The 23,973-nt window shown below is 36.9% G+C and overlaps 1 protein-coding gene across 5 annotated transcripts in view; it reads left to right on the forward strand.

The window, feature by feature from the left end:
• Positions 1-23,973, forward strand: part of LOC121652162 (neural cell adhesion molecule L1-like protein) — a 50,524-nt gene that overhangs the window by 8,617 nt on the left and 17,934 nt on the right. Inside the window, exons 1-20 of one of the 5 annotated variants that reach the window (XM_042004782.1) lie at positions 8,294-8,413; positions 10,631-10,795; positions 11,214-11,322; positions 11,442-11,629; positions 11,796-11,918; positions 14,697-14,867; positions 15,179-15,217; positions 15,388-15,499; positions 15,586-15,767; positions 15,881-16,015; positions 16,925-17,065; positions 17,445-17,556; positions 18,202-18,365; positions 19,299-19,464; positions 19,839-19,963; positions 20,065-20,169; positions 21,945-22,142; positions 22,515-22,585; positions 22,688-22,910; positions 23,725-23,840. In XM_042004782.1, the coding sequence (XP_041860716.1) occupies positions 10,714-10,795; positions 11,214-11,322; positions 11,442-11,629; positions 11,796-11,918; positions 14,697-14,867; positions 15,179-15,217; positions 15,388-15,499; positions 15,586-15,767; positions 15,881-16,015; positions 16,925-17,065; positions 17,445-17,556; positions 18,202-18,365; positions 19,299-19,464; positions 19,839-19,963; positions 20,065-20,169; positions 21,945-22,142; positions 22,515-22,585; positions 22,688-22,910; positions 23,725-23,840 (2,562 nt within the window). In that variant the 5' untranslated portion in view covers positions 8,294-8,413; positions 10,631-10,713. Of the gene's footprint in view, positions 1-8,293; positions 8,414-10,630; positions 10,796-11,213; positions 11,323-11,441; positions 11,630-11,795; positions 11,919-14,696; positions 14,868-15,178; positions 15,218-15,387; positions 15,500-15,585; positions 15,768-15,880; positions 16,016-16,924; positions 17,066-17,444; positions 17,557-18,201; positions 18,366-19,298; positions 19,465-19,838; positions 19,964-20,064; positions 20,170-21,944; positions 22,143-22,514; positions 22,586-22,687; positions 22,911-23,724; positions 23,841-23,973 lie in introns of those variants that run through there. The other 4 variants (XM_042004780.1, XM_042004784.1, XM_042004781.1 and 1 more) reach the window with 4 other exon arrangements.

Raw genomic sequence — 23,973 nt, forward strand, 5'->3', positions numbered from 1 at the left:
GACAAAAAGAATCAGAGTAGACACGACAAGCTGTGTCAGCTACTGGCAGGCAACAATATAGACAGCTCCGGACTGGCTCATTCACTTACTGAATGTGGAAAAGGGTCCTGCTGAAATGTATCTACAATATAAAAGACAGGCGTTCATATGGGCAACTTAAAATCATTGATATGTGAAGTTATTTTAAAATTATATTACCTCTCACCAAATGCACTGTTTCCAACATGTGGAGGACTTACTCTTTTAAATAATCCAAAACAAAGCCTTGATTGTCCTGAAAATACTGGCTCAACAGCAAATAATTAAAGGAGTAAATGCCCCTGTGATCACTCTCACATAAGCTGTCACAGAGTGGAAATCAGAATTTATTTGAAAGTGAAAATACTGGGACAATTCATCAATAAAATATATATTCTGAGGTCAACACAGGCTTAAGATTGAGAGTTTTAAACATAGCAAGAGGCCCGATTGATATTTGGAGCACAGTTTTTGTCATATGAGACCAAATTAAATTTATTTAGTTCAATGAATGCATACTACATTCCTAACAGTGAAGCATAGAGCTTAACATAGGGACATTTGGGGACCTAATGAGCTCTCAAATTTCAGAAGAAGGAGCATTATACCAAGTAAAGGATTTCAATAAGCCTTCACACCCTTTGGTGCTTGAGTCTAATAATAAGTTACAACATAATACAAAATATTTTCTAGAAGAAAAAAGTAAAACCTGACCTAGCCAAGTATGTCTCCAAGCTAAAAATCCAATTGAAAAGCCTTAGGATATTTTAAAGAGAAATGTAGATCAGTACAGCCCCTCTGGAAAAAGCTAAAATTGATAACTCTTATCCTTGCTGACAAAGATTTATTTTATTTAAAAAAAATAAGTTACTAAAAAAGACTAAAGATTTAAACCTCAGTAATGACAATTTTTCAGATTTTTGTTTCATAAAGTTCCTGTTGTTGAAAAGGTATTTTCAATAAATATTTTGTTCATGTAAAATGTTAGAATTTTAAATTAAAACATAATTGTAAATACCATACGGTCACTCTAGATGTAACGCACTTAGTAAAAGGTGATTTGATTATGAGTCACTTGAAATGTATATTATATTGGAAAGGGGTATATTTGATTCTGTTGTATCCTGTAAGTGATAAACAAATGTATGAAGCTTTGCTTGAGCCACTTAGGTTTAAGCTTTTATTGGAAAAGTATGTAGGGACTCTTCATCTCTTAGATTAAAAATACTAAATGCATATTTTAAGAAAATCAAGCAAGTACAGTTGTGTTTGTCTTGCATAATATGTTTAATAAACAACCATTTTTATCCAGAATCATTCACTAAAGTTTAATTATTGAAGTAACTGAATGTTTTATCCTGTGTGGCAGCATCTCTGTTTGATAAATTGAGGTATGTGAAACCTTTTAGTCAACAGAGTGGCCACAGGGCATGCTACTACCCTGGTTTACAGTAAACAGGCTTTACTTGATACTTGGCTCTGAATGTTAGATCAACCACAGTGTTTGGACACACCCTGAAAACATAAGTAGCATCTGTGCTGAAAAATTTATTAACATGCTTGCATTTGTCACATTTTATGAAGTGTACCTTTTGTCAAGCAGTAAGTCATCTGCACATGGATTGATCCGAGTCATTGTGTTTCAGAACATTTTTTCTTTGCTCTGACACATTCTGCCATACACCAGCTACCAAACTTCCGACCTAACTAAGCAGAGCCCTTAAAACACTCTTTTAATGGACCCTTTCACATGGGCGCTCCGACCAGAACAAACGCTTTCATTCATGATGATCCAAAAATGCAAATGAAGCAAGGCCCTGACACTTTCACAAGGGTACCCCTGTCATCGGCCTGTGTCAGACAGCAGTGATGCGACTGCTCGCACAGGGTGATGCAAGGAACATCTCCCATGGTAGTTGTCCCATGAGTAATTTAGACCTACCAAGCGATGAAGCTCCTCAAGTCGAACTGGCTCTGAGCCATAAAATTGACATAGCAAGATAAGAATGAAACCAGGTAAAAACACAAGAAGGAAATCAAAGTCACTTTTTAGAAACTATTCGTGAAATTCCTCAGCTGCCTTTGCTGCTGACAATAAATCTGTCATTTTTGTATTTGGCCTGATCTGAAGAGAAAAACCATGGTCGGTAAACTATTTGTACTTTGTTAGACTGCAGGTTGCAGTTGCAGGAAGGCGAAGCTGTTTTCAGCCTATTTAGAGGAAACAGTCTTTTCACCGTGTGTCATTGTCTTGCTGTCACTATTAAATACACATTACTTAACTTTCCAAACATAAAACTCTGCGTTCCAGACTCGATGACACTGTTACAACTATCATCTGCATTCCTGAAGCCGTGGCTGCCCAGCAGCATCATTAGGCTGAAAAACTTCACTATAAAACTTTTTCTTCCGGGATGCTAAGTTTCAGCTTAGTTTTGCATTGCACCCTGCGCCACATGCTAGCAGGCAGATTTAAGCTCACCATCCGTTATGAACATGCAAAAGTTAAAGTAAATTTCTTTGTCTGAGAATAACATTAATGAACAATTTTCCACTATTACACATGAATTGAACTTGTAGTTTTAATACTACATGCTAGCAGAGAAGTCCCCATATACCATTGGATGTTCAGGAAGTTTATGGTAATCCATGTAAAAAAAAGCTTTCATTTATGATGTGTTAGTGCATAATTTTGTAAATGTTCAGGTTAGCCTCAATGCAAACATGGCTTCAAATTTAATTTGTCTCTGTTAAAACATATGGCAATTTGCGTTTTTTTTTTTTTTTTTTGCATTTTTTTAAGACTCATGAGTATTTTGCTTTTGACATGTTGCAGCAGATGCTGCCAGACCTACAAGTTTAGAGAGATAAGATGTTTTCTAGTTAGTTTAAAGATTTTTTTTCTTTGTGTGTATTTACTGCATTTAAAACCTGCCAATCATACATGACAACTCTGAATGGAACACAGCAATAAATATATATGATATTTGGGAGTAAGGTGCTGTTTCAGACTTTCCGTATATCATTGCAGGTGAAATTCATTGGAAGAGACCACATTTGTTTGACTTTCGGGCCTGTGCCATGAGTCTTTCTCTCTCTCTCTAGTTTGGCAGTATTACACATGAACTGAAACACACACAAGTCAGCCTGGTAGCTTTAATATTAACAAACTTGCTAGCAAACAGAGAGTAGTCCTCATTGCTTTGACTCTTGCCTTGAGGGAAGATTTAATTTTATTTTATTTTTATGTTAATGTCTGAACAGCCTTGTTTTAACTGTTTTTAATTATCGGTCACAAATTCTAAAAAGAGGACTCAGAGAGGGTTGGGGGGGGGGGGGTGTTTAGTAAGACAAAAGTGGATGCTGGCCACTCTGTAGCTTTCACAATTGATACACTGAAGTGAATATTTCAAAATAGTTTTCAGGAATAACAGTAATACTTCTAAACACCTCTGCGATTAAGAAGATGTTTTCATCTTTTAAGTTGTTAATGCTTCGACTTACAACTTTTGGAAGTTTAGTCAAAATAGAATCTCACATTTACAAACAGCTGCTTTAAAACTAAGAATTTTGCCATTTGTTTGTTTCTTTATTAACCCAGTTAAATACCACTTTAGGCTTGAACTTATCCCATAAAGTAATTACTGGCTTAGTTTAGAGCATAGAGCACAACATTGCTTCCTTATCTGCCTCGTCTGTGACAGTGATGAGGAAAATGTCACGATGAAGGAAGGTGTGAAGAGATCCTTTGAAAGGCCATGTTTGAGTGAAGAAAGCTGAATGTGGCTGCATTGTCTTTAAACGTCTTCTGTGCTCATGAATGCCACTACAATGTCCCTCTAAAAGTGTGAGGGACATATATCTGTCACGATTCATACTGTTTTGTTATAATAAAGTTAATCAGTGGACTTTGACTCTTTTATGTTTAGAAATCCAGTTTTTGTAATCATTCATTGTGCTAACTCTACAATTTTATGCGATGGAATAAATATTTACAAAGAGAAAAGAAGTCAAAAACCAGGGAGTGGCTGTAGCTGAAAAGTGTGCAGGAAATGCCAAACCTGCAAATTAGGAAATGTGGTTGACATAGCGTGCCGTGTATTTGCGTGCCAGATCAGCTCCTGTTGAAGAGGCAGCGCTTCACATGTCACTCCCCTAATCATAGTGTTTCTTCACAGGGAACATTTAAACGCCAACTGAGTAATTTTTGATGAGTAACACACACACCTCCACACCCCATATGCTCTCTTGGAAATAACACAAACTTATGCAGTAAAGGAATTAAACTTCTTTTAACTGGATTTTAAATCAAGTACAATGTAAAGGAATTTAAACACTAACATTTTTTTACCTGTCACTTCAAACGTATCCAGGCTTTTTTTTTTTTTTTTCTTTTTTCTGGCTTGTGCTTAGATTGTGAAGTATGAGCTACCACACTTTTACTTTAAACCTGTTCTGCTTGTGTAGACTGTAAAAGTGTTGCACCTCTACATAATACTGGATGCACAGGTTTGCTGTGGATTTGTTTGATGTGTTGGAAAGCTGTTTGGGTGACTTCCAGCAATGCATGATTTATAACTTTTTGAAGTGCTTGAAGGACCGAAAGAAAAAACAACATATGTATAAAGGCACCCGTGTGAAATGGCGAGTCTTGATAAGGATCATTGTTAAATTGGGAAACATCACTTTAGGCACCTAAAGCTATATGACACATCACTAATGCATGTGTACAGCCTCAATCAAACAGTCAATCATACGTTTTCTGAGACATTTTGCTTCAATTTACGGTATAAACTTTGCTCAAAATCCTGTTGAACACAATCTGATACTTGTCTTCTGTCCCCTAATAGATACCTAGAAGCAGAAAACCATATTATAATATTTTTAATATATCCCATGGAAATAAATGGTAGATATACCCCCCCAAAAAATGTTAATTTTTTTGTTACAGTTTGTTAAAGGGCCAAATAAAGACCTCATATTTAAAAACTTGGACTTTTCTTACCATTTTTTCATGGGTCGGGCCTTAACTGGTTAATTGGTAGTGATGATTGGTTTTATATTTGAAAAGTACTGATAAGTAACTTAATCAGTTTTACTACAAATCGTCAATACAATACAGTGTGATCACAGTCAAAATTTGACAATGATAGATAGATAGATAGATAGATGGATAGGTGGATAGATAGATAGATAGATAGATAGATAGATAGATAGATAGATAGATAGATAGATAGATAGATAGATAGATAGATAGATAGATAGATAGATAGACTATAGCAGGGCTACTCAATTCGGTCCTACGAGGGCCGCAATCCAGCAGGTTTTCCATGTATCCCTGCACCAACACACCTGAGTCAAATTAGGTGGCTCCAACAGCCAATCAGGTTCTACACAATGACTCATTAATTTGACTCAGGTGTGTTGGTACAGGGATTCATGGAAAACCTGCTGGATTGTGGCCCTCGTAGGACCGAATTGAGTAGCCCTGGACTATAGTATGTAGTATATTGGAGTGTGTTCACATGCAGTTTTAAAGAAAACTACTTGAATCTTAAGTTATAGGGATGAGACTTGAGATGTAGACCTGGCCAGGTTTGTGTACTAACTTCTGAAATATAAAAATATAGTCAGGGAAAAGTCATTTACTTTTACTAATTAGTAAAGTTCCTCTAATCCCTTAGCAGATGTTTGCGAACATATTAATTGTGTTTGTCATTGTCCATGTTGACATCAAAGCTATTGTGAGTTTACTGTCATTCTTTTGTGCGTGCATTCTCAGCTGCTGCTGTGGTTTAAAGCACATAGTATGGGCGTGTCCTGGATGTCTCTTTTTGAATAAGCACACACACAAATATGTACTGCCTGGCCAAGAAAAAAAAGTCTCCATCAAAAATGTTACACACTCATATTTTGTTGAACGGCCTTTAGTTTTGATTATGGCAGCATTCACTGAAGTATTGTTTTGATAAGCTTCTGCTATGTCACAAGATTTATTTCTTTGTTGTCTTTCAATCTGGTCTTTTGGCGACTGAAGTGCAACATTTATGTGATGATTTAGTAACTGCTGATCTGTTGCTTTCACTACAAGTGCAAATCCAGCAGAAACAGCCTTTTACACACTTTGCTCTTAATGTGTGTGGCTCAGATGGGATCCAGTATGTTTGACATGAACATGAACATGACAATGAATGCACAGGCCAAAGAATGAAGCACAGAGGTGAAAGTGTTATGATATCTGGAGGGCTGTGTGTATGGGAGATGGCCCCTCAAATGTAGGCAGATATAGGGAAATGCCAGCTTTATATAACCTTTTTATACCTTCATATGACCTCTGCAAAGCATTTAGAAAATTCCATTCTTTACATGCTTTGAAGAAGAGAAATATTTCAGCTTGATGGGTTTATGAAGAAGCCTTGAGTCAGAAGTGTGACCTGGCCAAGCATGTTGCCTGACTTGAATCTGAGGTGGGACAAAGCAACACCTGCAGCTTAAAGAAAATCTCTGAAGAAGGGTAAAAACAAGTATATGTTCTACAGTGCAATCATCAATATTAGTAAGATTAAAATCAGTAATGGCACTGGTATTTAATTACTTTGACATTTAGACATTGGACTAGGTGCACACAATATTATTTATCAGTGGTTCTCAATTTGGGACACCTGTTATCTTGGTGGTCATGGCTCCTGGTTTCACACATTTGAGGTAAAAACAAAAGTGAACAAAATGAGGAATTGTTCTTCTAGAACATAATTGCAAAATCATGTCACAACTATCAATGTTTTATTCATTTTAATATTTTATGCTTATCTAGTGGCAATAGCAAAAGTGTAGCTTCCTGGTTTGAAGACCTCTTTTATGCATAAATGAACAAAAACTGAAACAAGAGAGAATTTTGGAAGACTTAGTTTCAGCTCAACTGTGATTATGCTTGTTTTTTATTTTTCTCTCTAGAACTGCTCACTCCAGGAAACATCAATCTGTCATTTTACACTTCTGTCATCATGAAACTAGCTAGATGTGTCACTGTAGAAATATGGCAGAGAAGTTTCTCTGGGTGATCTCAGACTAAATTACTAGTCAGTAAAAATCAAATCCTTTCCTGCTTCGATGACTCTGCACAACAGCAGGAACATCTCTTTCCCCTGTGGTGTGGTCATTACATCTCCATTAGGCTTATAAAAATATGTTGTTCATACATTTTCACATGGCCTTTAAATGGTACAGATCTGGGAACACATTTGCAATAGCATCTGTTATCATTCGGAAAATTATTACTGCACCTGAGAATATAAATGAAGGCTGTTGAGAGAATTACACATAGATCAGAGACCTCTGCATAAAGCAGGATGTTTAAGCTGTTTGATGCATTCATGCTGCATGCTGTATGGAAGTGTAGCGCTGTCCGCCAAAGTAAATAAAAAGGGACTTTATAAAGTTATAACGTGATAGTTTTATTGTAAAAACGTGGTGTCACATTGTTACGTGATTGTTTATTGTTAAAAATAATCTACAACAAAATACTATAAAAATACAGTACTTTGTGTTTCATGTTGTGACATTATAACGCAATCAAAGGTGATACGTTTGATGTTTTTACAATAAAACTATTCGTTATAACGTGTTAAGGTCCTAACTTTTTTTATTTTGTTGATAGTTCAAAAATTCCAAGGGTTAGGGTACTGATAAGAATCTACACTTGTCCAATAAACAACTTGAACGAAAAATGGAAAAGAAAAGCAAGATCTTGTCTTTTATCAACACCATCCTGTTTTTTTTTTTTTTAGACATGTTTTCTCATGCCTCTATATAGCAGTACCCTGGAGCACTGCATGAAAATGAAATTACACAAAAGATGAGCTCTTGAGAGAAGACGACTTGTCTCTTTTCAATGGTACTGAGACTCTTTGTATTAAAATCACTGGGATGATGCTGGGTGTAAATGGGCATACATAGTTTGTGGAGGTCAGGATAGAAGGATCCAGGAAAACGGGTCAGAGAGAGTGACAGAGAAGAGACATGCCCTTACTTCCTCTCAACCCAATTTTAATGCTCTCAGAGCAGCCCTGCAGTGCACCCTTTGTCCCAGGCATTGTTACAGACTTACAGAGCCTCTTTGCCAAGTGAGAGGCTTTGGCGACATATGTCACTTCAGCGAGTCTCCTGTCGCTTCTTTAGCAGCTTGAGTGGAGGGGTGGGGAGGGAGGCGTGTCTGTGCAGCAGGAGAGGAGCAATGTTTGCTGGAGGAGGAAAGATATGTCAGAAGATGTTTGTTCAAAGACGCAGAGAGTTGCTGGAATGATCCCCTGGTGGTTCTTTACTTTTATATGGACTTGTAGTGCACCAGCCTGGCACCCCTGCTAGTGGTAGAAGATGTAAAATGACTAAAAAAACTGTAAGTACCAGTTACTCTAGGAAAACTTAAGTTTACTACTTCCTGGGAAATACTTCCTCTCTTCTTATTGTTGTTGTATTTGAACAGAATAACACTAAAGCAAGAACATTCCTGTCTTACAGGCTGCTGCTCTGTACAAGTGAGGTTGCGCTTGATTTTAATAGAAAGGATAGGGGGAGGAGGGATGGTATGAGAGTCACTGTGTTAGCAAGGATTATTGTAGTAGTCACACTCTTCATGCCTTGGCCAACTAATGGCTTAGGTAACACAATCCCTATGGATTTGTGGGTATGATCTGCCATGTGTTCAGGTAATAGATCCCTTTGCTCCAAAAGCAAATCCTTTGTTATCTGTTTACATTGGGAGGTAGTCATATTTTTTACGCTTGGGATATGTGCCTTTAAAACAGACTGTCAGCTTTGTTTGAGTAATCATTCTTCTAATTGGCCTAACCCACAGTGTTTCTTGTGGTGGGAGCATGCACTGTATTTGCTGCACATGAATGAAATCTGTCTGCTTGCCTAATGCCATGTCGTCAGGCTCAGCACAGTCTTGATGAAAGGTCATGCAAACTCTGCAGGGCTGATGAAACTTTGGTGTTAAAGTTTTGTAAAATAATGCTAAAAATTCTGTCAATTACAACATAACTGTCTAAAACGAAAGGTGTGCTCATGTGTGACCCTCTGTATCTACATTGTACAGTGGAATGATATTCTAGTTATAGTGACCTATTATTGCACAACACAAAAATGCATGGGGGTTCTTCTGGAGAGAAACACTGAACCAGCTTTGTTTACCATCCAAACCCACAGAAGATCATTACAAAGTCCTTAAAACAAATAATACTCAATCTCTTAATTTGTTTAATTGATTCTAAATTCAAGCAGCTTAATCCTGAATGTAGTCTCTATCAATTACTTCATTAACCTCTCTTATGTCCTTACAAGAACTCAGAGTTGTGCTCAGCCATTGTTAAGCAGCATACAGTACGACTGCGTGAGCTCCATGCATTCATTCTCGTGATAGCAGGATTAGCAGTAGGGGGTGAACCCATTTGGCACAAACAGCGCTGCTGCCGCAGTCTCAGCACTGCAAGAACTAAGCTGTGAAACACTGATGGGTTTAGTCCAATTTATAGACTGCCATCTTGGATCCTGTGATCGTAACTGACAACAGCTTAGTCTTTGTTCCATCCTATTTTACTATAAGCATGCCATGCCATGCTACCAGCCATGCTTTGCAGTTCAAATACTAATCTCTAGACAAGTTGTTTTCTGTGTTGAGTTACAGCCTCAAAACAATGTGGGGCAGCCAAAGCTAAAAGGCTAGCCAATTTATTCAATAGGATGTCTTCTGTCATTAAGGCATAGGGAAATGTGCCCAATTGCAAAACTTGAAAAGTTTCTTCTAGTCATAACAAAAATGTGTGTCACCAAAAGACAAAATGTTATTGTTTTTACAAATATGAGATTTAAAGAGAAGGTATTAATCAATCAATATTGTGCAGTAAACTCTTTTTAACATTGCCTCTTTATGTGTGATAATTTTCTGCAGGTTTAGAGGAAAGCATGTTCATTCAGTGCATTTTCATTACTGTAACGTGCATGTAAGATTTTCATTGTACACTTTTAGAAATTAATAATAGTTTATGATTTCAGTGAGCCAGTAGCAAAGCATTCATTGTGTTGCCAGCTTTTCTTAAGTTTTTTTAATGTTGAACACTGATTTGGAATAATCTGCTGATTGTTCTCACCACATTTCATTCATTTCATATCAAGCAGTCTTGTAATACAGTTGAAGTTCTTAAGTTTGGGACAGTTTAAAGTAAACACCCAGTGTAAATAAAAAGAAGTAGTGCTGGATTTTTAAAAATTTTTTTTAGATAAATTAAAACACACATATGAAGTCATTTTCCACTGTCTTAGATTCATGATTTTTATTCCTATCCCATCAGTCAGCGTTCTCTGGTTTCCAGTCAAATGAACTCAACAATCCGCTCTGTAATGGTTCTTTCTAAACCAAAGAAAAAGCCACGATCAAAATCACTTTTCCTTATCAGCAACTGCACACTTTTCTCACACGATTAGATAAAGTTAATATGTGCACTGCACTGATTTGCTTTCTCCTCTCATTACTTTCAGTCATGTTTCTATCTCTCTCTTTTTTTTTTTAAGTTGAATGAACAGAAGACTTTGCTTTTTGCTCTGACTCTTGCAGGTCCTCTGTGCCTTACAAATTCCAAGTGACAACATCAAAACATTCTTCTGATCTCATTTGTCTCCATTACGCAGTGGAGGGTGATGAGGCTGGTGTGGAGCCTGCTGCTAGTTCTGGCTTGGGCTTTCACTTCCAGGGCTACAGGCCTTTTTATTCCTTTGGAAGGTAGGAATGTCACAAAGCTGGTTGAGATAGGGTTTTGTAATTAATGAGTGTTAACAAATCATCTCTCAAGGTTTCATTCACCTGAAATCCATCATTTCTCAAAATGTCTGCTCATATTTTCTGATGTTTGTCCTGCTTGAGCATGAATGCTTTTTATAAACTCTGTAAAACAGTGGAAAAGAGTAAACTGTTTTGTTACAAATGTTTCAAGCTTGTTAAGGGCAATCATTTCTCATGCACTGTTTTAGTTTATTGTCTATCTAAGGCATTTTATTTGTTGTTGGCACAAGTCTTTGCCATTTTGCAGTTCTTTGTATGAAACTGTTGGAAAGGCCAGAATTTCTATTTTAAGTTGAAGCTTTTAAATTAATTACAAGTGCCAAGAGTTATTTTTTCTGTGTGTGTTCTCATATTATAGTGGAGCAGCCTCCAACCATAATAAGTCAAACATCGAGTCCTGTCATTGCTCTTCCTTTTGACAACACCCTTACGATCAGATGTGAAGCCAGGGGCAACCCACCACCAAAGTAAGTGACATCAAGTCATTTAAAAAGATAAGGACAAACTGTAACAAAACCTAAGAGCTCCATTTAGTTGCACAAAGCAAATTTTAATTATAATTTTTTTTTTCACAATTCTCCAACAGGTACAGATGGACAAAGGATGACCAAGACTTGATCTTGCCGAATGCGCCGACAATCAGGACAGACCCCACAAATGGCACGATTATGTTTCACAGCAAACACTTCCACCAGTTCCAGGGTAAATACAGATGCTTTGCTTCCAACAAGCTGGGAACTGCAATGTCAGAGGACATCAAGATCGTAGTTTCCAGTAAGTAACCTTTGTGTAAGACCATAAAAAATATTGATGTCAGGAACGATGGTGAACTGATTAGGTGCCTCGGCTCCCTTGTCAGTCGTAAAGGGTTAATAAAATCGTAATGCCAGGTTTTATTTATTCATTTTTAATTTAGGGTCTAATTATAATTGTTCATCAGGTTCACCCAAGTTCCCAAAGGAAAACCTTGATCCTATTATTGTTGAGGAAGGAGAACCAATCGTGTTGCAGTGTAACCCTCCAAATGGTGTGGCCCCACGACAGCTCTACTGGATGTCTATTGGTAAGCCATGACAATAACTGTTGATGCTTTTGTTTCATGTGTTAGATGTTCCTGTGTTTTGCTTGGTCATTAATATCAACACAAAAGTTGATGGTGTGTCACAAGTTAAAAGACTCTTATCGTAATGCCACTTGAATCTTCTGCCAACACCAGTCTATCAGTCTGACTCCTGGTTTACAGTATGTTGTCATGTTTTCCTCTGAAATGAACTAACTTAAGTGTGTTTTCTGGTCCTGTAAAAAAAGAAAGAAGGAATGAGGGGTTACTTCTTCCTGCTGTGCAGGCAGAAGGGGAAAAGAATTGTTTAGTAATTGGTCAATTCTGCTTGAATCACTGATACTTTATGGGATAGTCCCAACCTCCTGTCAGTCTTGTCTTTTTTCTACAACATATTTTACCTCTAGTATAGAATGGTGCTACATATGAACGGGTGGCAAAGTGTTACAGTTAAAGAGCAATATGCAGGACTATTGCTTCTTCTTTGGGTCTTGCAAGTCTATTTGTCAGGAACAGAGGCAGACTGGTTGACTCATTTAGACTAGACTCAGCACTTGCATGTATATCCCTTCCAAACGAGAAGCAAAGTTTGTGTGCTTGCACCTGTCAAACCCGATTCATTGTGAGCATATTAAATATTTTAGAAGGATTTACTGTGTAAACAATAGAAACAATTTAGAAAAGTCTGTTACATACAGCCGAAACAAATGTTTTAAACTTTAAATTGTTTTTTATTTTAAATGTCAGCGATTGAGGCAGTAATACATAACAATAAGTGTGAAGGTTAAAGGCCCTCGGGAATATTTTAAAACACCGCTCAGATATGAGAATTTTTAAAGAATGCTTTAGTCATTAATGGGATAATCTTCACATCTAAAAGTAAATTCAACAAATTTAACAATCCCGTTAACAAAATGTTAAAATATAATTAACAAGAATGTTTTTGTATATTCACCTTTCATTACTTTGTGATGTGGTACGTTATTGTAGTATTATTGTTTCCACCAAGGGGCAGAAGACAAGTATCAGATTTTGAGCAGTTTTTGCCATAAAGTGATGCAAAGGTCTCACAAACTGTATGTATTAAATATGATGTATACGGCTTTATAGGATTAACAGTTTGACTAATTACATAATCACGATTCTAGATAATTATCTTATCTGGAATATTATGCTGTACCTATCTTGTAAGTAATAAGTCCATATAAAGGTACAGGTGTTGATTTGAGAAATTTTCTCTTATGTATTGTGGAGAGGAGATCAACAGGGAGGGGAAGAGACACAGCAGAAGTACTTCAGATACCTGTTCAGAAATGGAGAAAACATAGTACAAAATTACACTTAAATGCTCATAAAGTGCTTATAGTTATACAGAAACGTTTGGAAATCCACTTTTCTCTGTTCTGTCCTCCTGGGTGTACTTGTGTATGGAGGGCATGAAAGCTTGTTTTACATTTTTTCATGCTTGGATGTTCACTGCATGACATTGGTGTGAAGGCTGTTTTGGAAATCTACAAAGTTTCTGAACAAACGGTAGAGCACATCTCACAGTTTCTAGATATTATGATAAGTTGTCGTCTTTGTTAATTGACCATAGTGACATGTTTGCTATTTCTGAGTAAGACCTCTGCAATGATTCATTTCATTGTATCTGGATGGTAATGAATCACATGAGTGAATACGTTAGATAAGCAGAAGCATCACACCTTCTAGAGAATCCACACAGATGAAATGAGGTGTTGTGGGTGATGGCTTGCGTAATGGTTGAGGCACATGTCTGTTATCTAAGTCAGCAGTGGGAAAGGCATTTGAGCATCTTAAGTTTGCCTCAGTGCAGAACCTTTTCCTCTCTACTTCCAGAAGAGGTTATTCACTGTGTAAAAGGTCACCTCAGTTCTGCTGAAAGTGCTTCATTAATGGGAGTTGCATTTTCTGTCCAACTCCTTAAAGGTCCTCAACTGTCTCCAATGAACCTAACAATGTCAGCTAGAAAAACAAGCCTTTTCAGTGTTTAGGTGGACTGACCTGCTAGCAGAATAAAGGAAAAGAACTGTGCACTATCCTTGCTTTAAATTGCGTTGAAGTGTTGTGATACCTTATTACATTTATGTAGAGAAAGGCTTTAAACGGGATGAACGATCCAACCCTATCTATAAACACTAACAGTATTCTTATAAACCAAACACATATTTGAGGTTAGCATCTGATGTCCTGCACCTTTACCCTGGGCTGCACAAGACTTGGCTCTAGCTATATGTGCATAAAAAATATCTATATAGCTCTTTTTTGTATTAGTGATCCTCTTTTTGTTTAAGTGCCATATTCCCTAAATCAGAATAAAATATGTTTTATTCACATTAACAAAACAACCAATGCCTTACAGCCATATCTTAAATGAAGCTGTTAAATACTGTGCATGGGCTGACCAGTGAATGCCACAGAGCGCTACTGACCGTGAATATATAAAACGAATCTGCTTTCATAGTGTACTTACTACTCCACTAGGTCTATAAAAAAAACTCTTCAGGGCATTTTTATTATCATTTATTATATATTATGCTGCACTTTATTGTCATGCACCCTGAGTCTCATTTTTGTTGTGGGAGGGATTTTATCAACTGAAGAAAATTTCTTGTCTATTTGGTGGATGTCGTGTGCATATTTAGAACGAGCTTTTTGCTTTGTGCTTCATACCAGCAGCCATAATGAAATTTAGAAACAGACATCTTTTATTTTCATATATTAGTAGCACAATATTGATATGAATGTGTTGTTTTTCAGGTCTCCGGCACATTGAGCAAGATCAGAGGGTTTCCATGGGAACTGATGGCAACCTGTACTTCTCTCATGCCTTACAGAAAGACAGTCGCAATGATTACTGTTGCTTTGCTGCCTTCCCAAAAATTCGCACCATTGTCCAGAAAACCGCCATGGCTGTTGTGGTCAAGAGCTGTAGGTTTTTAACAAACTCTTTGTGGTTTTAACCAACATGCAAAACAGCTGTGGCTCACTTTTTTAAGAATGTAATAATAACAATAAAAAATATGCTGCTAAAAACATAGAAGATAAATATGAAACTAAAAAACAAAAGAAGCATTTTTGCTTCTTTGTGACTTATCTGTAGTTGTTTTCAAACCAACCAGCAAGGCTAGTTGTATCATGCTTATGCCTAAGGCAGTTTCATTAGGATTGTTGATTGAGCAATACAAGCTAGTGAAAACTAATTACTACCCATATTAACGTCACAGTATTGTTTTTTTCAGTAAAACCTGACAATGACTCCTCTGACGGCGGCAGTTCCAGTAAGTGTTTGTCCCACATCAAAGCCTTTACAGTAAAAATCAAAAGTGCATTTGTATTTTGCTACAAGCTGTTGGTAACCGACTGACTGTAAGCTCAGGTGTAGTGTTGATGATTACTGATTTAATTTGTACACATGAGTGAGGAAGACCATTGTTTTTGCTGAATGCAGCTGAAACCTCCCTAGAGAGAGCACCAAGCATGCTGCTGCCCCCTGGTGTTCAGACAATGAAGTTGTTGCTGAAAGGAGAGGATCTGCAGCTGGAATGTATACCAGGAGGATTGTATGTGCACTTTCTGTATCTGTGCAGCCATCAGTTAAATTAAATTGTTTTTGTATTCTTTAACAAGTCATTGTGTCATGTTGTAGTCCCATTCCCAAAATATCATGGATGAAAATGGGAGGAAGTCTGGCTAGTCGGACCAAAATGAGCAACTTCAATAAGCTGTTGACCATAACTGCTGTGGATGAAAAGGATCAGGGACAGTACATGTGTATGGCCGAGAACTCTGCTGGAAAGGTTGTCCACTACTTTAATGTAATAGTTGAAGGTGAGTCCGCTTTTGGTAGTGTAATTTGTTTTTGCCTCAGAAAGAAAACTGTTGACATAAAGGTGGAATTTGTTTTAGTTGAGACCACCATGTCTGTTCTTGACATCTTCCAGAGCCACCGATGTGGCTAACAGATCCTCCTGAGAGCCAGCTGAGGACGATTGGGTCCGATATTCACATCAAGTGCTCGGTCAGTGGAAAACCACCGCCAGACATAACTTGGAGGAGGAATGGGGAAATATTCAAAGGTGAGAAGGCACTAATGTTAGCAAGGTTTGATTCACCTTTTGCCCTTTGTCATAAGGATGCTGCAAACAGCAAGACCTCAACCTCCTTTCCTGTGTGACAAGCAACTTATAAAAAAAAAAAAAAGATATATTAAACCAACTTTATTTGTTTCAAAATACAGCATGTACTGCACTGGAAACATTAGAAGTATAAGTTATCTCCACTTTTAGATTAAAAAAAAATCATATTGAATGCCATAGATTTTCTCTCATATCTCAACATAATATAGTTTAAAGGTTAAATTGAGACATCAAAAGCCTGATATTAGTGGCTGATAGAGGTGAAAACATATAACTATAAACATTTATTCAGCTTACCCAGTCATCTGAAGAATCCATTTTTCTTTGAGAGTATTTGCTTGCTCTGCATGGTGGTGTGGTTGTTAGTGTGGCAATATGGTTCTTGGTTTGAGTCTTGGCTCGGGCCTTTCTGTTTGGAGTCTGCATATTCTCTCTGGGGTTCTCCCCAGGTAGTCTGGCATCCTCCCACAGTCCAAAAACATGCATGTTAGATTAATTGATGTTTCTAAAATTCTCCCTAGGAGGGAGTGTGAATGGTTTTTTGTCTCTCCATGTTAACCCAGTGATGAATGGTCCAGCATGTATGCAATTTTATTTTCCCCAATATATTTTTTAAGATTTAGAGTATTACTTGAGCAACATTTCCAAACTTCAAAATACTTTTGTTAAACAGATAAATGTAGAAGTGTTCTAATGAGACATGGTTGAACCAGAAAGTGTTCAGTTTTGCCATTTTAAATATTAAGTTTGTACAATGAAGCAGTCATAAAGATAGCTCCAAATTTCCCACATGGATAACATATTGGCTATGTGGTCCTGATCATTATATTATTTTGATGGTGTTTTTAGATGACCCGCTGAGCAACAGACGAGTGCTTGATGACACCGTGGTGCTTAATAAATCCAGACCGGAGGACACCGGCGTCTATCAGTGTGAGGCCTCCAACAATCATGGCAGCATTCTGGCTAACATAAACATCATGGTCATGAGTAAGTATGACTGCAAGACGTCAGCCTGCACAGCTAAGCTAAGCTAAGTCAACTCATTGCATCAGAAACGTGGAGGTATTTCATCACTTAGCCAGGGTCTGAGACATGTTTAATACATACAAAGTTCATTCATTTTACAATGAATGATGATTTTCCTGAGCTGTTGTCATCCAGCAAGCAATTTCTGGAAACATGTTCTGGAACATATCAAAAACAGTTTTTTGAAAAATATACGTTCATTTGATTTTGATGCCGATAACTCATTTAAAGTTTGGACTTTAAATTTAGATAGTTTGACTAGCCGAGTATTTTGCTGATTATTCAGTTCTTTTCTAACTTCTAAGCCACTACAATCTCATCTTCCCCCATTTTCTTTTAGACAGGGCTCCTCTTATGCTGACAAAGGACTTACAGGAGTATGCTGTGATACCAGGACAGGACATAGTCATGAACTGCAGTGTATTCAGCTCTCCACCATCTGACATCTCTTGGTTTGTACAGTGTTGTTGGCCTGAACATATGGTTTCCATCCTTTCTTGTGTCTTAAATAAGAAAAAAAGTTGTTTTATCACTTTGACTTAGAGTAGAACATTATCACAGCACACGTCAAGCTATTAATCCCACACTGATTCAAGTAGCTATATGTTATAATCTGATGGTGACACTTATGTCTAATGAGATAATCCGCCTCCTGTCCATAATATTCATCTAATTAAATCCTACTAACTACAAAAATGGCTCAGCTACAGTTCCACAAAAGAGCAATGACATATAAAAATGCTCTCAACATAACACAAGCACTCAGAAAATAATGTCTGATTCTATTAAATGGTGTTTCACTGAAATTTAATTTAACCACATTTTGTTTCACTAGTCTGACTGCTTAACTTGACCATGCTTTCAGAATGAATTGCGCTAAAATTAAATTGCAATTAGTTAACATTTTAAAAGAAAAACTTTAAAATTAAAGTTGTCTTATTATGACAAACATCTTATTCTTACTCTTTTGTGGGATTCTGGTAGAAAATAATTTAACCTGAATTGTTTCAACACTAAACTTATGAAATAGGTTAAAATGGTGATTTTTCATGTGCACTACGATGATAAAAAATTCAGAGGTTTAAAATCTCTTCTAGGAGCAACGAAGACACAATAATTGAGGGGGAACGGTTTTTGGTTCTTGAGAACGGACAGTCACTGAAAATCACGAGTACAGAAAAAGGCGACTCTGGGGAATATGTGTGCATGGCCAGTAACACGGAGGGCATGTCAGCCATCACTTCTGTGCTGGATGTGAAAGGTATTGTAACAATATAATTACTTCTTTTTTATTTTATTTTTGGAGTAGTAGATGTCAGTGAATTGAAAAAAAAAACACTTTCAAACCTTCATCTTCTTCATCTGTTTAGTCTAAAATAAATGAAGATAAATTATTAACCATGTTTGTGGGGGCCGCCAGATCATTGTCACACAGAAAAATAAATAAATAAATAAATTTATATACATGGAAAGCTTTCATTTATCAAATAAATTTGAGATTTTTATTTGGGCTGTCAAATTAATGCACTAATGCAAAGAGATTCATCTGTGAAATTAGCACATTTATTTTTAATGCATTAATGCATAAACAAGAAAGTTGTTACTCGTACCAGATTAAAATCCATATTTTGTATTGTCTTGGTGAGAGAAGCTAATTTTGGGCACATAGGTACTTTTTTACAACAGCGAACTGAAAGCACCTAAATCCCCCGGTTTCAAGCCCTACATTTAAAGGATGGCTGTAGGATGATACATTTGATATATCACACAATTAACCACTCAGTCGTTGCGGGTGGGGACACTAACATATGTTGTCTTGGGGGTTGTGGCTCAAAAGTTTTGAAAACCACTGGTTTAAACTAGGCAATCTGTCTCCTTTGGATTCTTTTAAAGCATTCGTATCTTAGTGTCTCACTTAACTACATTTTTTGCTGTCCTAAAGAAATGCATTGTTAATGATGTAATGAAACAAGTAAACAAAAACGTTTTTGGGACTTAAAATTTGATTATTCATGTCCCTGAATAAAGAAGCAGTTACTGCAGAAGAAGACATTTAATACAAACATTTGGCCTAAATTCATGGGTTCACAGCTGTTTCAAAGCATGCAAAATTTAAATTAATTATGTCTCTAACAAGCAAATTATCAGCTTATCTGTTTAAGGTTTTATCTATGAAATTGTGTTTTATCTTTAGAGCCCACAAAAATTGTAAGTGCACCTAAGGATGTGCAGATCATCAGTGGGACCTCGGCTCAGTTGATATGCCAAGCAGAGTATGATAAAAGTCTGCAGGACACCTTTGAGGTGGTATGGAAGAAAGATGAGGAGGGGATCTCACTTTCCCCAGAGGAAAATTCCAGGTAACCGGCTGTGCTTTGATATAGTTTCTTTCAGGTTATCTTTTTGTGCTTGTGGTTAACAGGCCTTTGTTCAGTTCCTCCATTCTGTATGTTAATTCCACACGCTCTTTTGTCTGTTTGATAAATTGATTACTTATTCTTTGTTTTGTTATCAGTTGTGAGTCAGCCTTTGTCACAAGCTGCTGCTCATTCTGAAAACAAACAAGCAAAAATCTAAGCTGTGACTGACTCTTACTAGAGCTATTATTAAAATAAATGAAAATGCAGGGAATTGTGCAGCTTTTGAGCTTTTGTATTTACTTACTGATGTTCTTCTTGACTCTTTGGTTGAACTAAACTTTTTTACGCTGCAACAATTGTTCTCTTGTGTTCAGATACATTGTGGAAGGTAACATGCTGCAGATCATGAATGTCAATCTGAACGATCAGGGGATGTACACATGCACTGCTAAAACAATTCTAGATGAGGACAACGCTACGGCACTACTAACAGTACTGGGTAAGAGTCATTTATTTGCAATTAAATGTTTGGTTATTGCAGGAATTTGACAGCTGCTTTTTGTGCATGTAATATTTTTTTTGTTTTGTTTTTGGTTACAGACGTTCCTGATGCTCCAAAGACATTAAAAATATTTGAAGTTAAGAGTCCAAGGAATATTGTTCTGTCCTGGATACCTGGGAGTGATCACAACAGCTCTGTTACAGGTAAAAATTTGAATATAATAAAGGAGAAAATATAAAATCTGATATTAAGTGGATATATGTGTGGTTCTTACTCTTCATCTTCAAAAACTAAACAAAACACGAAGTAACCAAGGTTAGAACAACAGAAAATTTATAGTATTGCTATTTATTATGTTTCATTCTTTCACATACTGCTTGATAACATCAGTGCTAAACATTGTCTGGCCTTGATCATCATTTAGTGAAGCTGATATCATCAGCAATCTGTTAAAAACTGCCACTGTTATCAGCTGGAATGAAATTGTTTGATGATGCAAGCTCTAATTACTTCATTGCAAATCAATAAACAATTTTCTGTGTCCTCTGTGAAAAGATTTAGCAGAATCTGCTCCTGTGATCATTGATGAATGCTAATATTTTTCAACAAATAATGGCTACAAGTATCTGTAAAGAACTAACAATCCTGGCAGGGAAGCATGTCATGCTTCAAAACAGGGCTAATTCATTATTTTTTAAAGGTAAGATTTTATGCTGATAAATCTTTCTTGGAGGTTTGTTATCATAGTTAGCTGTAATACACACCAGTGAGCTGCAACATTAAAACCACTGACAGCTAAGGGGAGTAACATATTTATTTAGTTGCAAGGTAATGTTTTGCTGGCAAAAACTGCATCCACTTTCACAGCTTAGATATTACTTTGTCACATGCCAACTACCTAGACACATGTGCAGAGTACTAACACAGTCTACATGCAAAAGGCAATCCCACTATAGACCTACACATAATTAGGCAGCCTTTCATATTTTAATAATTTTTTCTTATATCATAAGTTCATGCAGCCTGGGCTAAAGTTGCACATTTCTATAATAAAAAAACAGAAGAAAGAAAGAAAGAAAAAAAAAAAAGTCTTATAAAAGAAAAATCTTTTTACCTTTTTCACAGTTTTCAGCATTTCTCTTTAAAATGCATTGTTAACAAGCATGTTGAATGCACATCCATTTTCAGAATATTTATTCATTTTATTTTTTTTTATCTTTCATTGTTTGCATCCTTTCACACAGCTTGGTGAAGGGTGAGCCTGCTGTGGTTGATGTTACTATCTGTTAATCATGTGAGACAGGACACGCCACACTAACGAGTGTTGTTTTTCTGTTTCATCACACCTCTGATTCCACATCTCCAGGCTTTCTGAATGCACAGACTTCATTTAGAAGCAAAGACAGCATACAAAAAGAGTATTCTTTTTGGTATTTTAATGCAACCTCCATGTGAAAGTGTATGATACTAAGGACTTGTGTACTTCTTTGCACATTACTACCACCTGCTGATCAGAGGAAACATCTTTGTACGCTTGCATAAGCCAAACACATCATAAAGCCATATAAAAAGTGTTCCATGGTGCTATCATAGGTCCACCTTTTCACCTTTAATGTAAACTCATTTAATTAATATGAAATACAAACTGAAACAGTTAGCATGGAAAAAAGTACAATATAATGGCTGTATGAGTAATTACATCAAGATATACAAAGTAAAAGCTGATTATGTTCAGCTTTCTGCACTAAAATAAGACTACCAGATATCCAGCCAGTACTAATTATCCCTGTTTCCAGGTTGATACTTACAGAGATTTAAGTGGCATTATTAGTATCATCTAATACTCAGAGAGCAATCATTTATTTTCAACAGACTGCTGAACTACTCACTTATTACAGCCTAATGCATGCGTTTTAGCAGCTGTGATTATCACTTGTATGGTGATGACTAAATGTGTCTCTTCTCTTCATGAGTGCAGAATTTGTGGTGGAGTATGAGGAGAGTCAATGGGAGCCTGGCAGTTGGAAGGAGCTCCAGAAAGTCGCCGGTAACCAGGCAACAGCTGAGCTGACTCTACATGGACACCTTAACTATCAGTTCAGAGTGTATGGCGTTAATGCTGTCGGACCCGGGCCCCCCAGCGAGCCCACTGAGAGACACAAAACACCTCCTGCTGGTAAAACTCGCTCTGTTTTATTAGCAGTTTCTGCTGAGATCATCAGTAGATTGTAGAAGCATCCATCTCACAACATTTCTTTTTAAAGTTGCCAGTTTATAAGTCAGCCTTTGGCCACTAGGCTTTGTAGCAGTCGTGGGTGTGAATATTTTGAGGTTTTAGAAATCCCGAAAGTATTATCTTGAACCATATTGCTGTTTGATAGAATATGTATATCATGACATTTTTATACTTACACTACAGTTATTCAAGTGAGGAGAGATATATGCCAGAAACAGTAAATTAGAACAGACAGCAAAAAAAAAAAAAAAAAAGGTTATTTTGTACATAATAATGTGATTTTGTAACTGGAGTATATATATCTCTCAAAAGCCCCTGACAGAAATCCAGAAAACATCAAAATTCAAGGCCATCTTCCTCATCAAATGGACATCAGCTGGGATGTAAGTTTTTTTATTATTATTATAAAATACAGGTCCATTTCCAATGTTGTACACTACAAACCTTTATACCAATATGAACAATGTCTACATTTTCATTTGTAGCCACTGTTTCTCAATGAAAGCAACGGCCCAGGTCTTGAGTACAAGGTCAGCTACCGCAAACTAGGATTGGAAGATGTCTGGAAGGAGCACTTTGTTGGAAGACCCTCCTTTTCAGTGAAGAACACATCCACTTTCATCCCTTATGAGATCAAAATCCAGAGCAGGAACAGCCATGGCTGGGGCCCGGAACCAAAAGTTATCACAGGTTACTCCGGAGAAGATGGTGAGTTTTGCATAATTATGTTATTGATATGTTTGATTTATAATTTAACTTTATACAACTCTAGAGCTCTGTTTAACACTGTATTCTAATGTCTAACAAGCACATCTGGCTGTTTATTGTCTTTTCTTTGTAACTCATTTTAAACTTCTTGTATTATCATTTCCAACTGCATCCTCAGTTGTCTTGTGGCATTGTCTGCAGGAAAATGTGTCAGGTTAAGTTCTTCTCTTTTTCCCCTCTTACCCGAGGTTTTAACCCTGTGCAGGTGTGCAGTAGTGACTTTTCCTTCCCCCCGATGAAGAATAAAAGAAAAACACCATTGCTACTTCTAGCAGGTGGCAGATAACCTTTCTATAGGAGAGGGATGTCAAATTTCCACCTCTGTGTCAGAAGCTGCTGGAGATTTGACAGATCGCATGACACATCTGGTTTAGGTCTATTGAGGCACAATGGCTGCTCCTCTGTCTCTAATATGTGTTCCTGTCTTTCCCTGCTACCGTTTCAAAAACATACAGAGCAAAAAATATTTACAGCTTTTTAATTAAATGTCTTCCCCTGTTTTCAATAGCAAAACTGCTTTAGTGGGCTTCAGCCTGAGTATTATTTTCTTTTCTTTTGTTTGGCAATGTCTATTATTTTTACCATCAGTAGATCAGTACCTCATTACTTCAGCTTTTGGAGAAACTTTTACTTCAGCTAACGTTATTGAGAGATTTATTTTTCCAGTTCAAATTATATGTTTTGTGCAGTCTTGTCATAGTTGTTCTGTTGTTCCCATCTGTCTTTATTTCTGACCTTCCTCTTCCTCCTTAAGTTCCGACTGCAGCACCACGGGACATTGCAGTGGAGGTGATCAACACCACTGTTCTGAGAGTTAGCTGGACCCCAGTTCCACCTGCCACTGTGCGAGGTCATCTAGGAGGCTATAATGTGAGTTTTCCTAGTCTTGAAAAACACTTATTTTTCAGACAGACTTGTATATCTGCAGACTTTCAATGGGAAAAAAGAAACTATGAAAAGTAGCCTGCAATACCAAAAATGAATGTATAACTGTTTCATACAA

The sequence above is a fragment of the Melanotaenia boesemani genome, chromosome 13 (genome assembly GCF_017639745.1).
Source record: "Melanotaenia boesemani isolate fMelBoe1 chromosome 13, fMelBoe1.pri, whole genome shotgun sequence".
Taxonomy (NCBI): Eukaryota; Metazoa; Chordata; class Actinopteri; order Atheriniformes; family Melanotaeniidae; genus Melanotaenia; species Melanotaenia boesemani.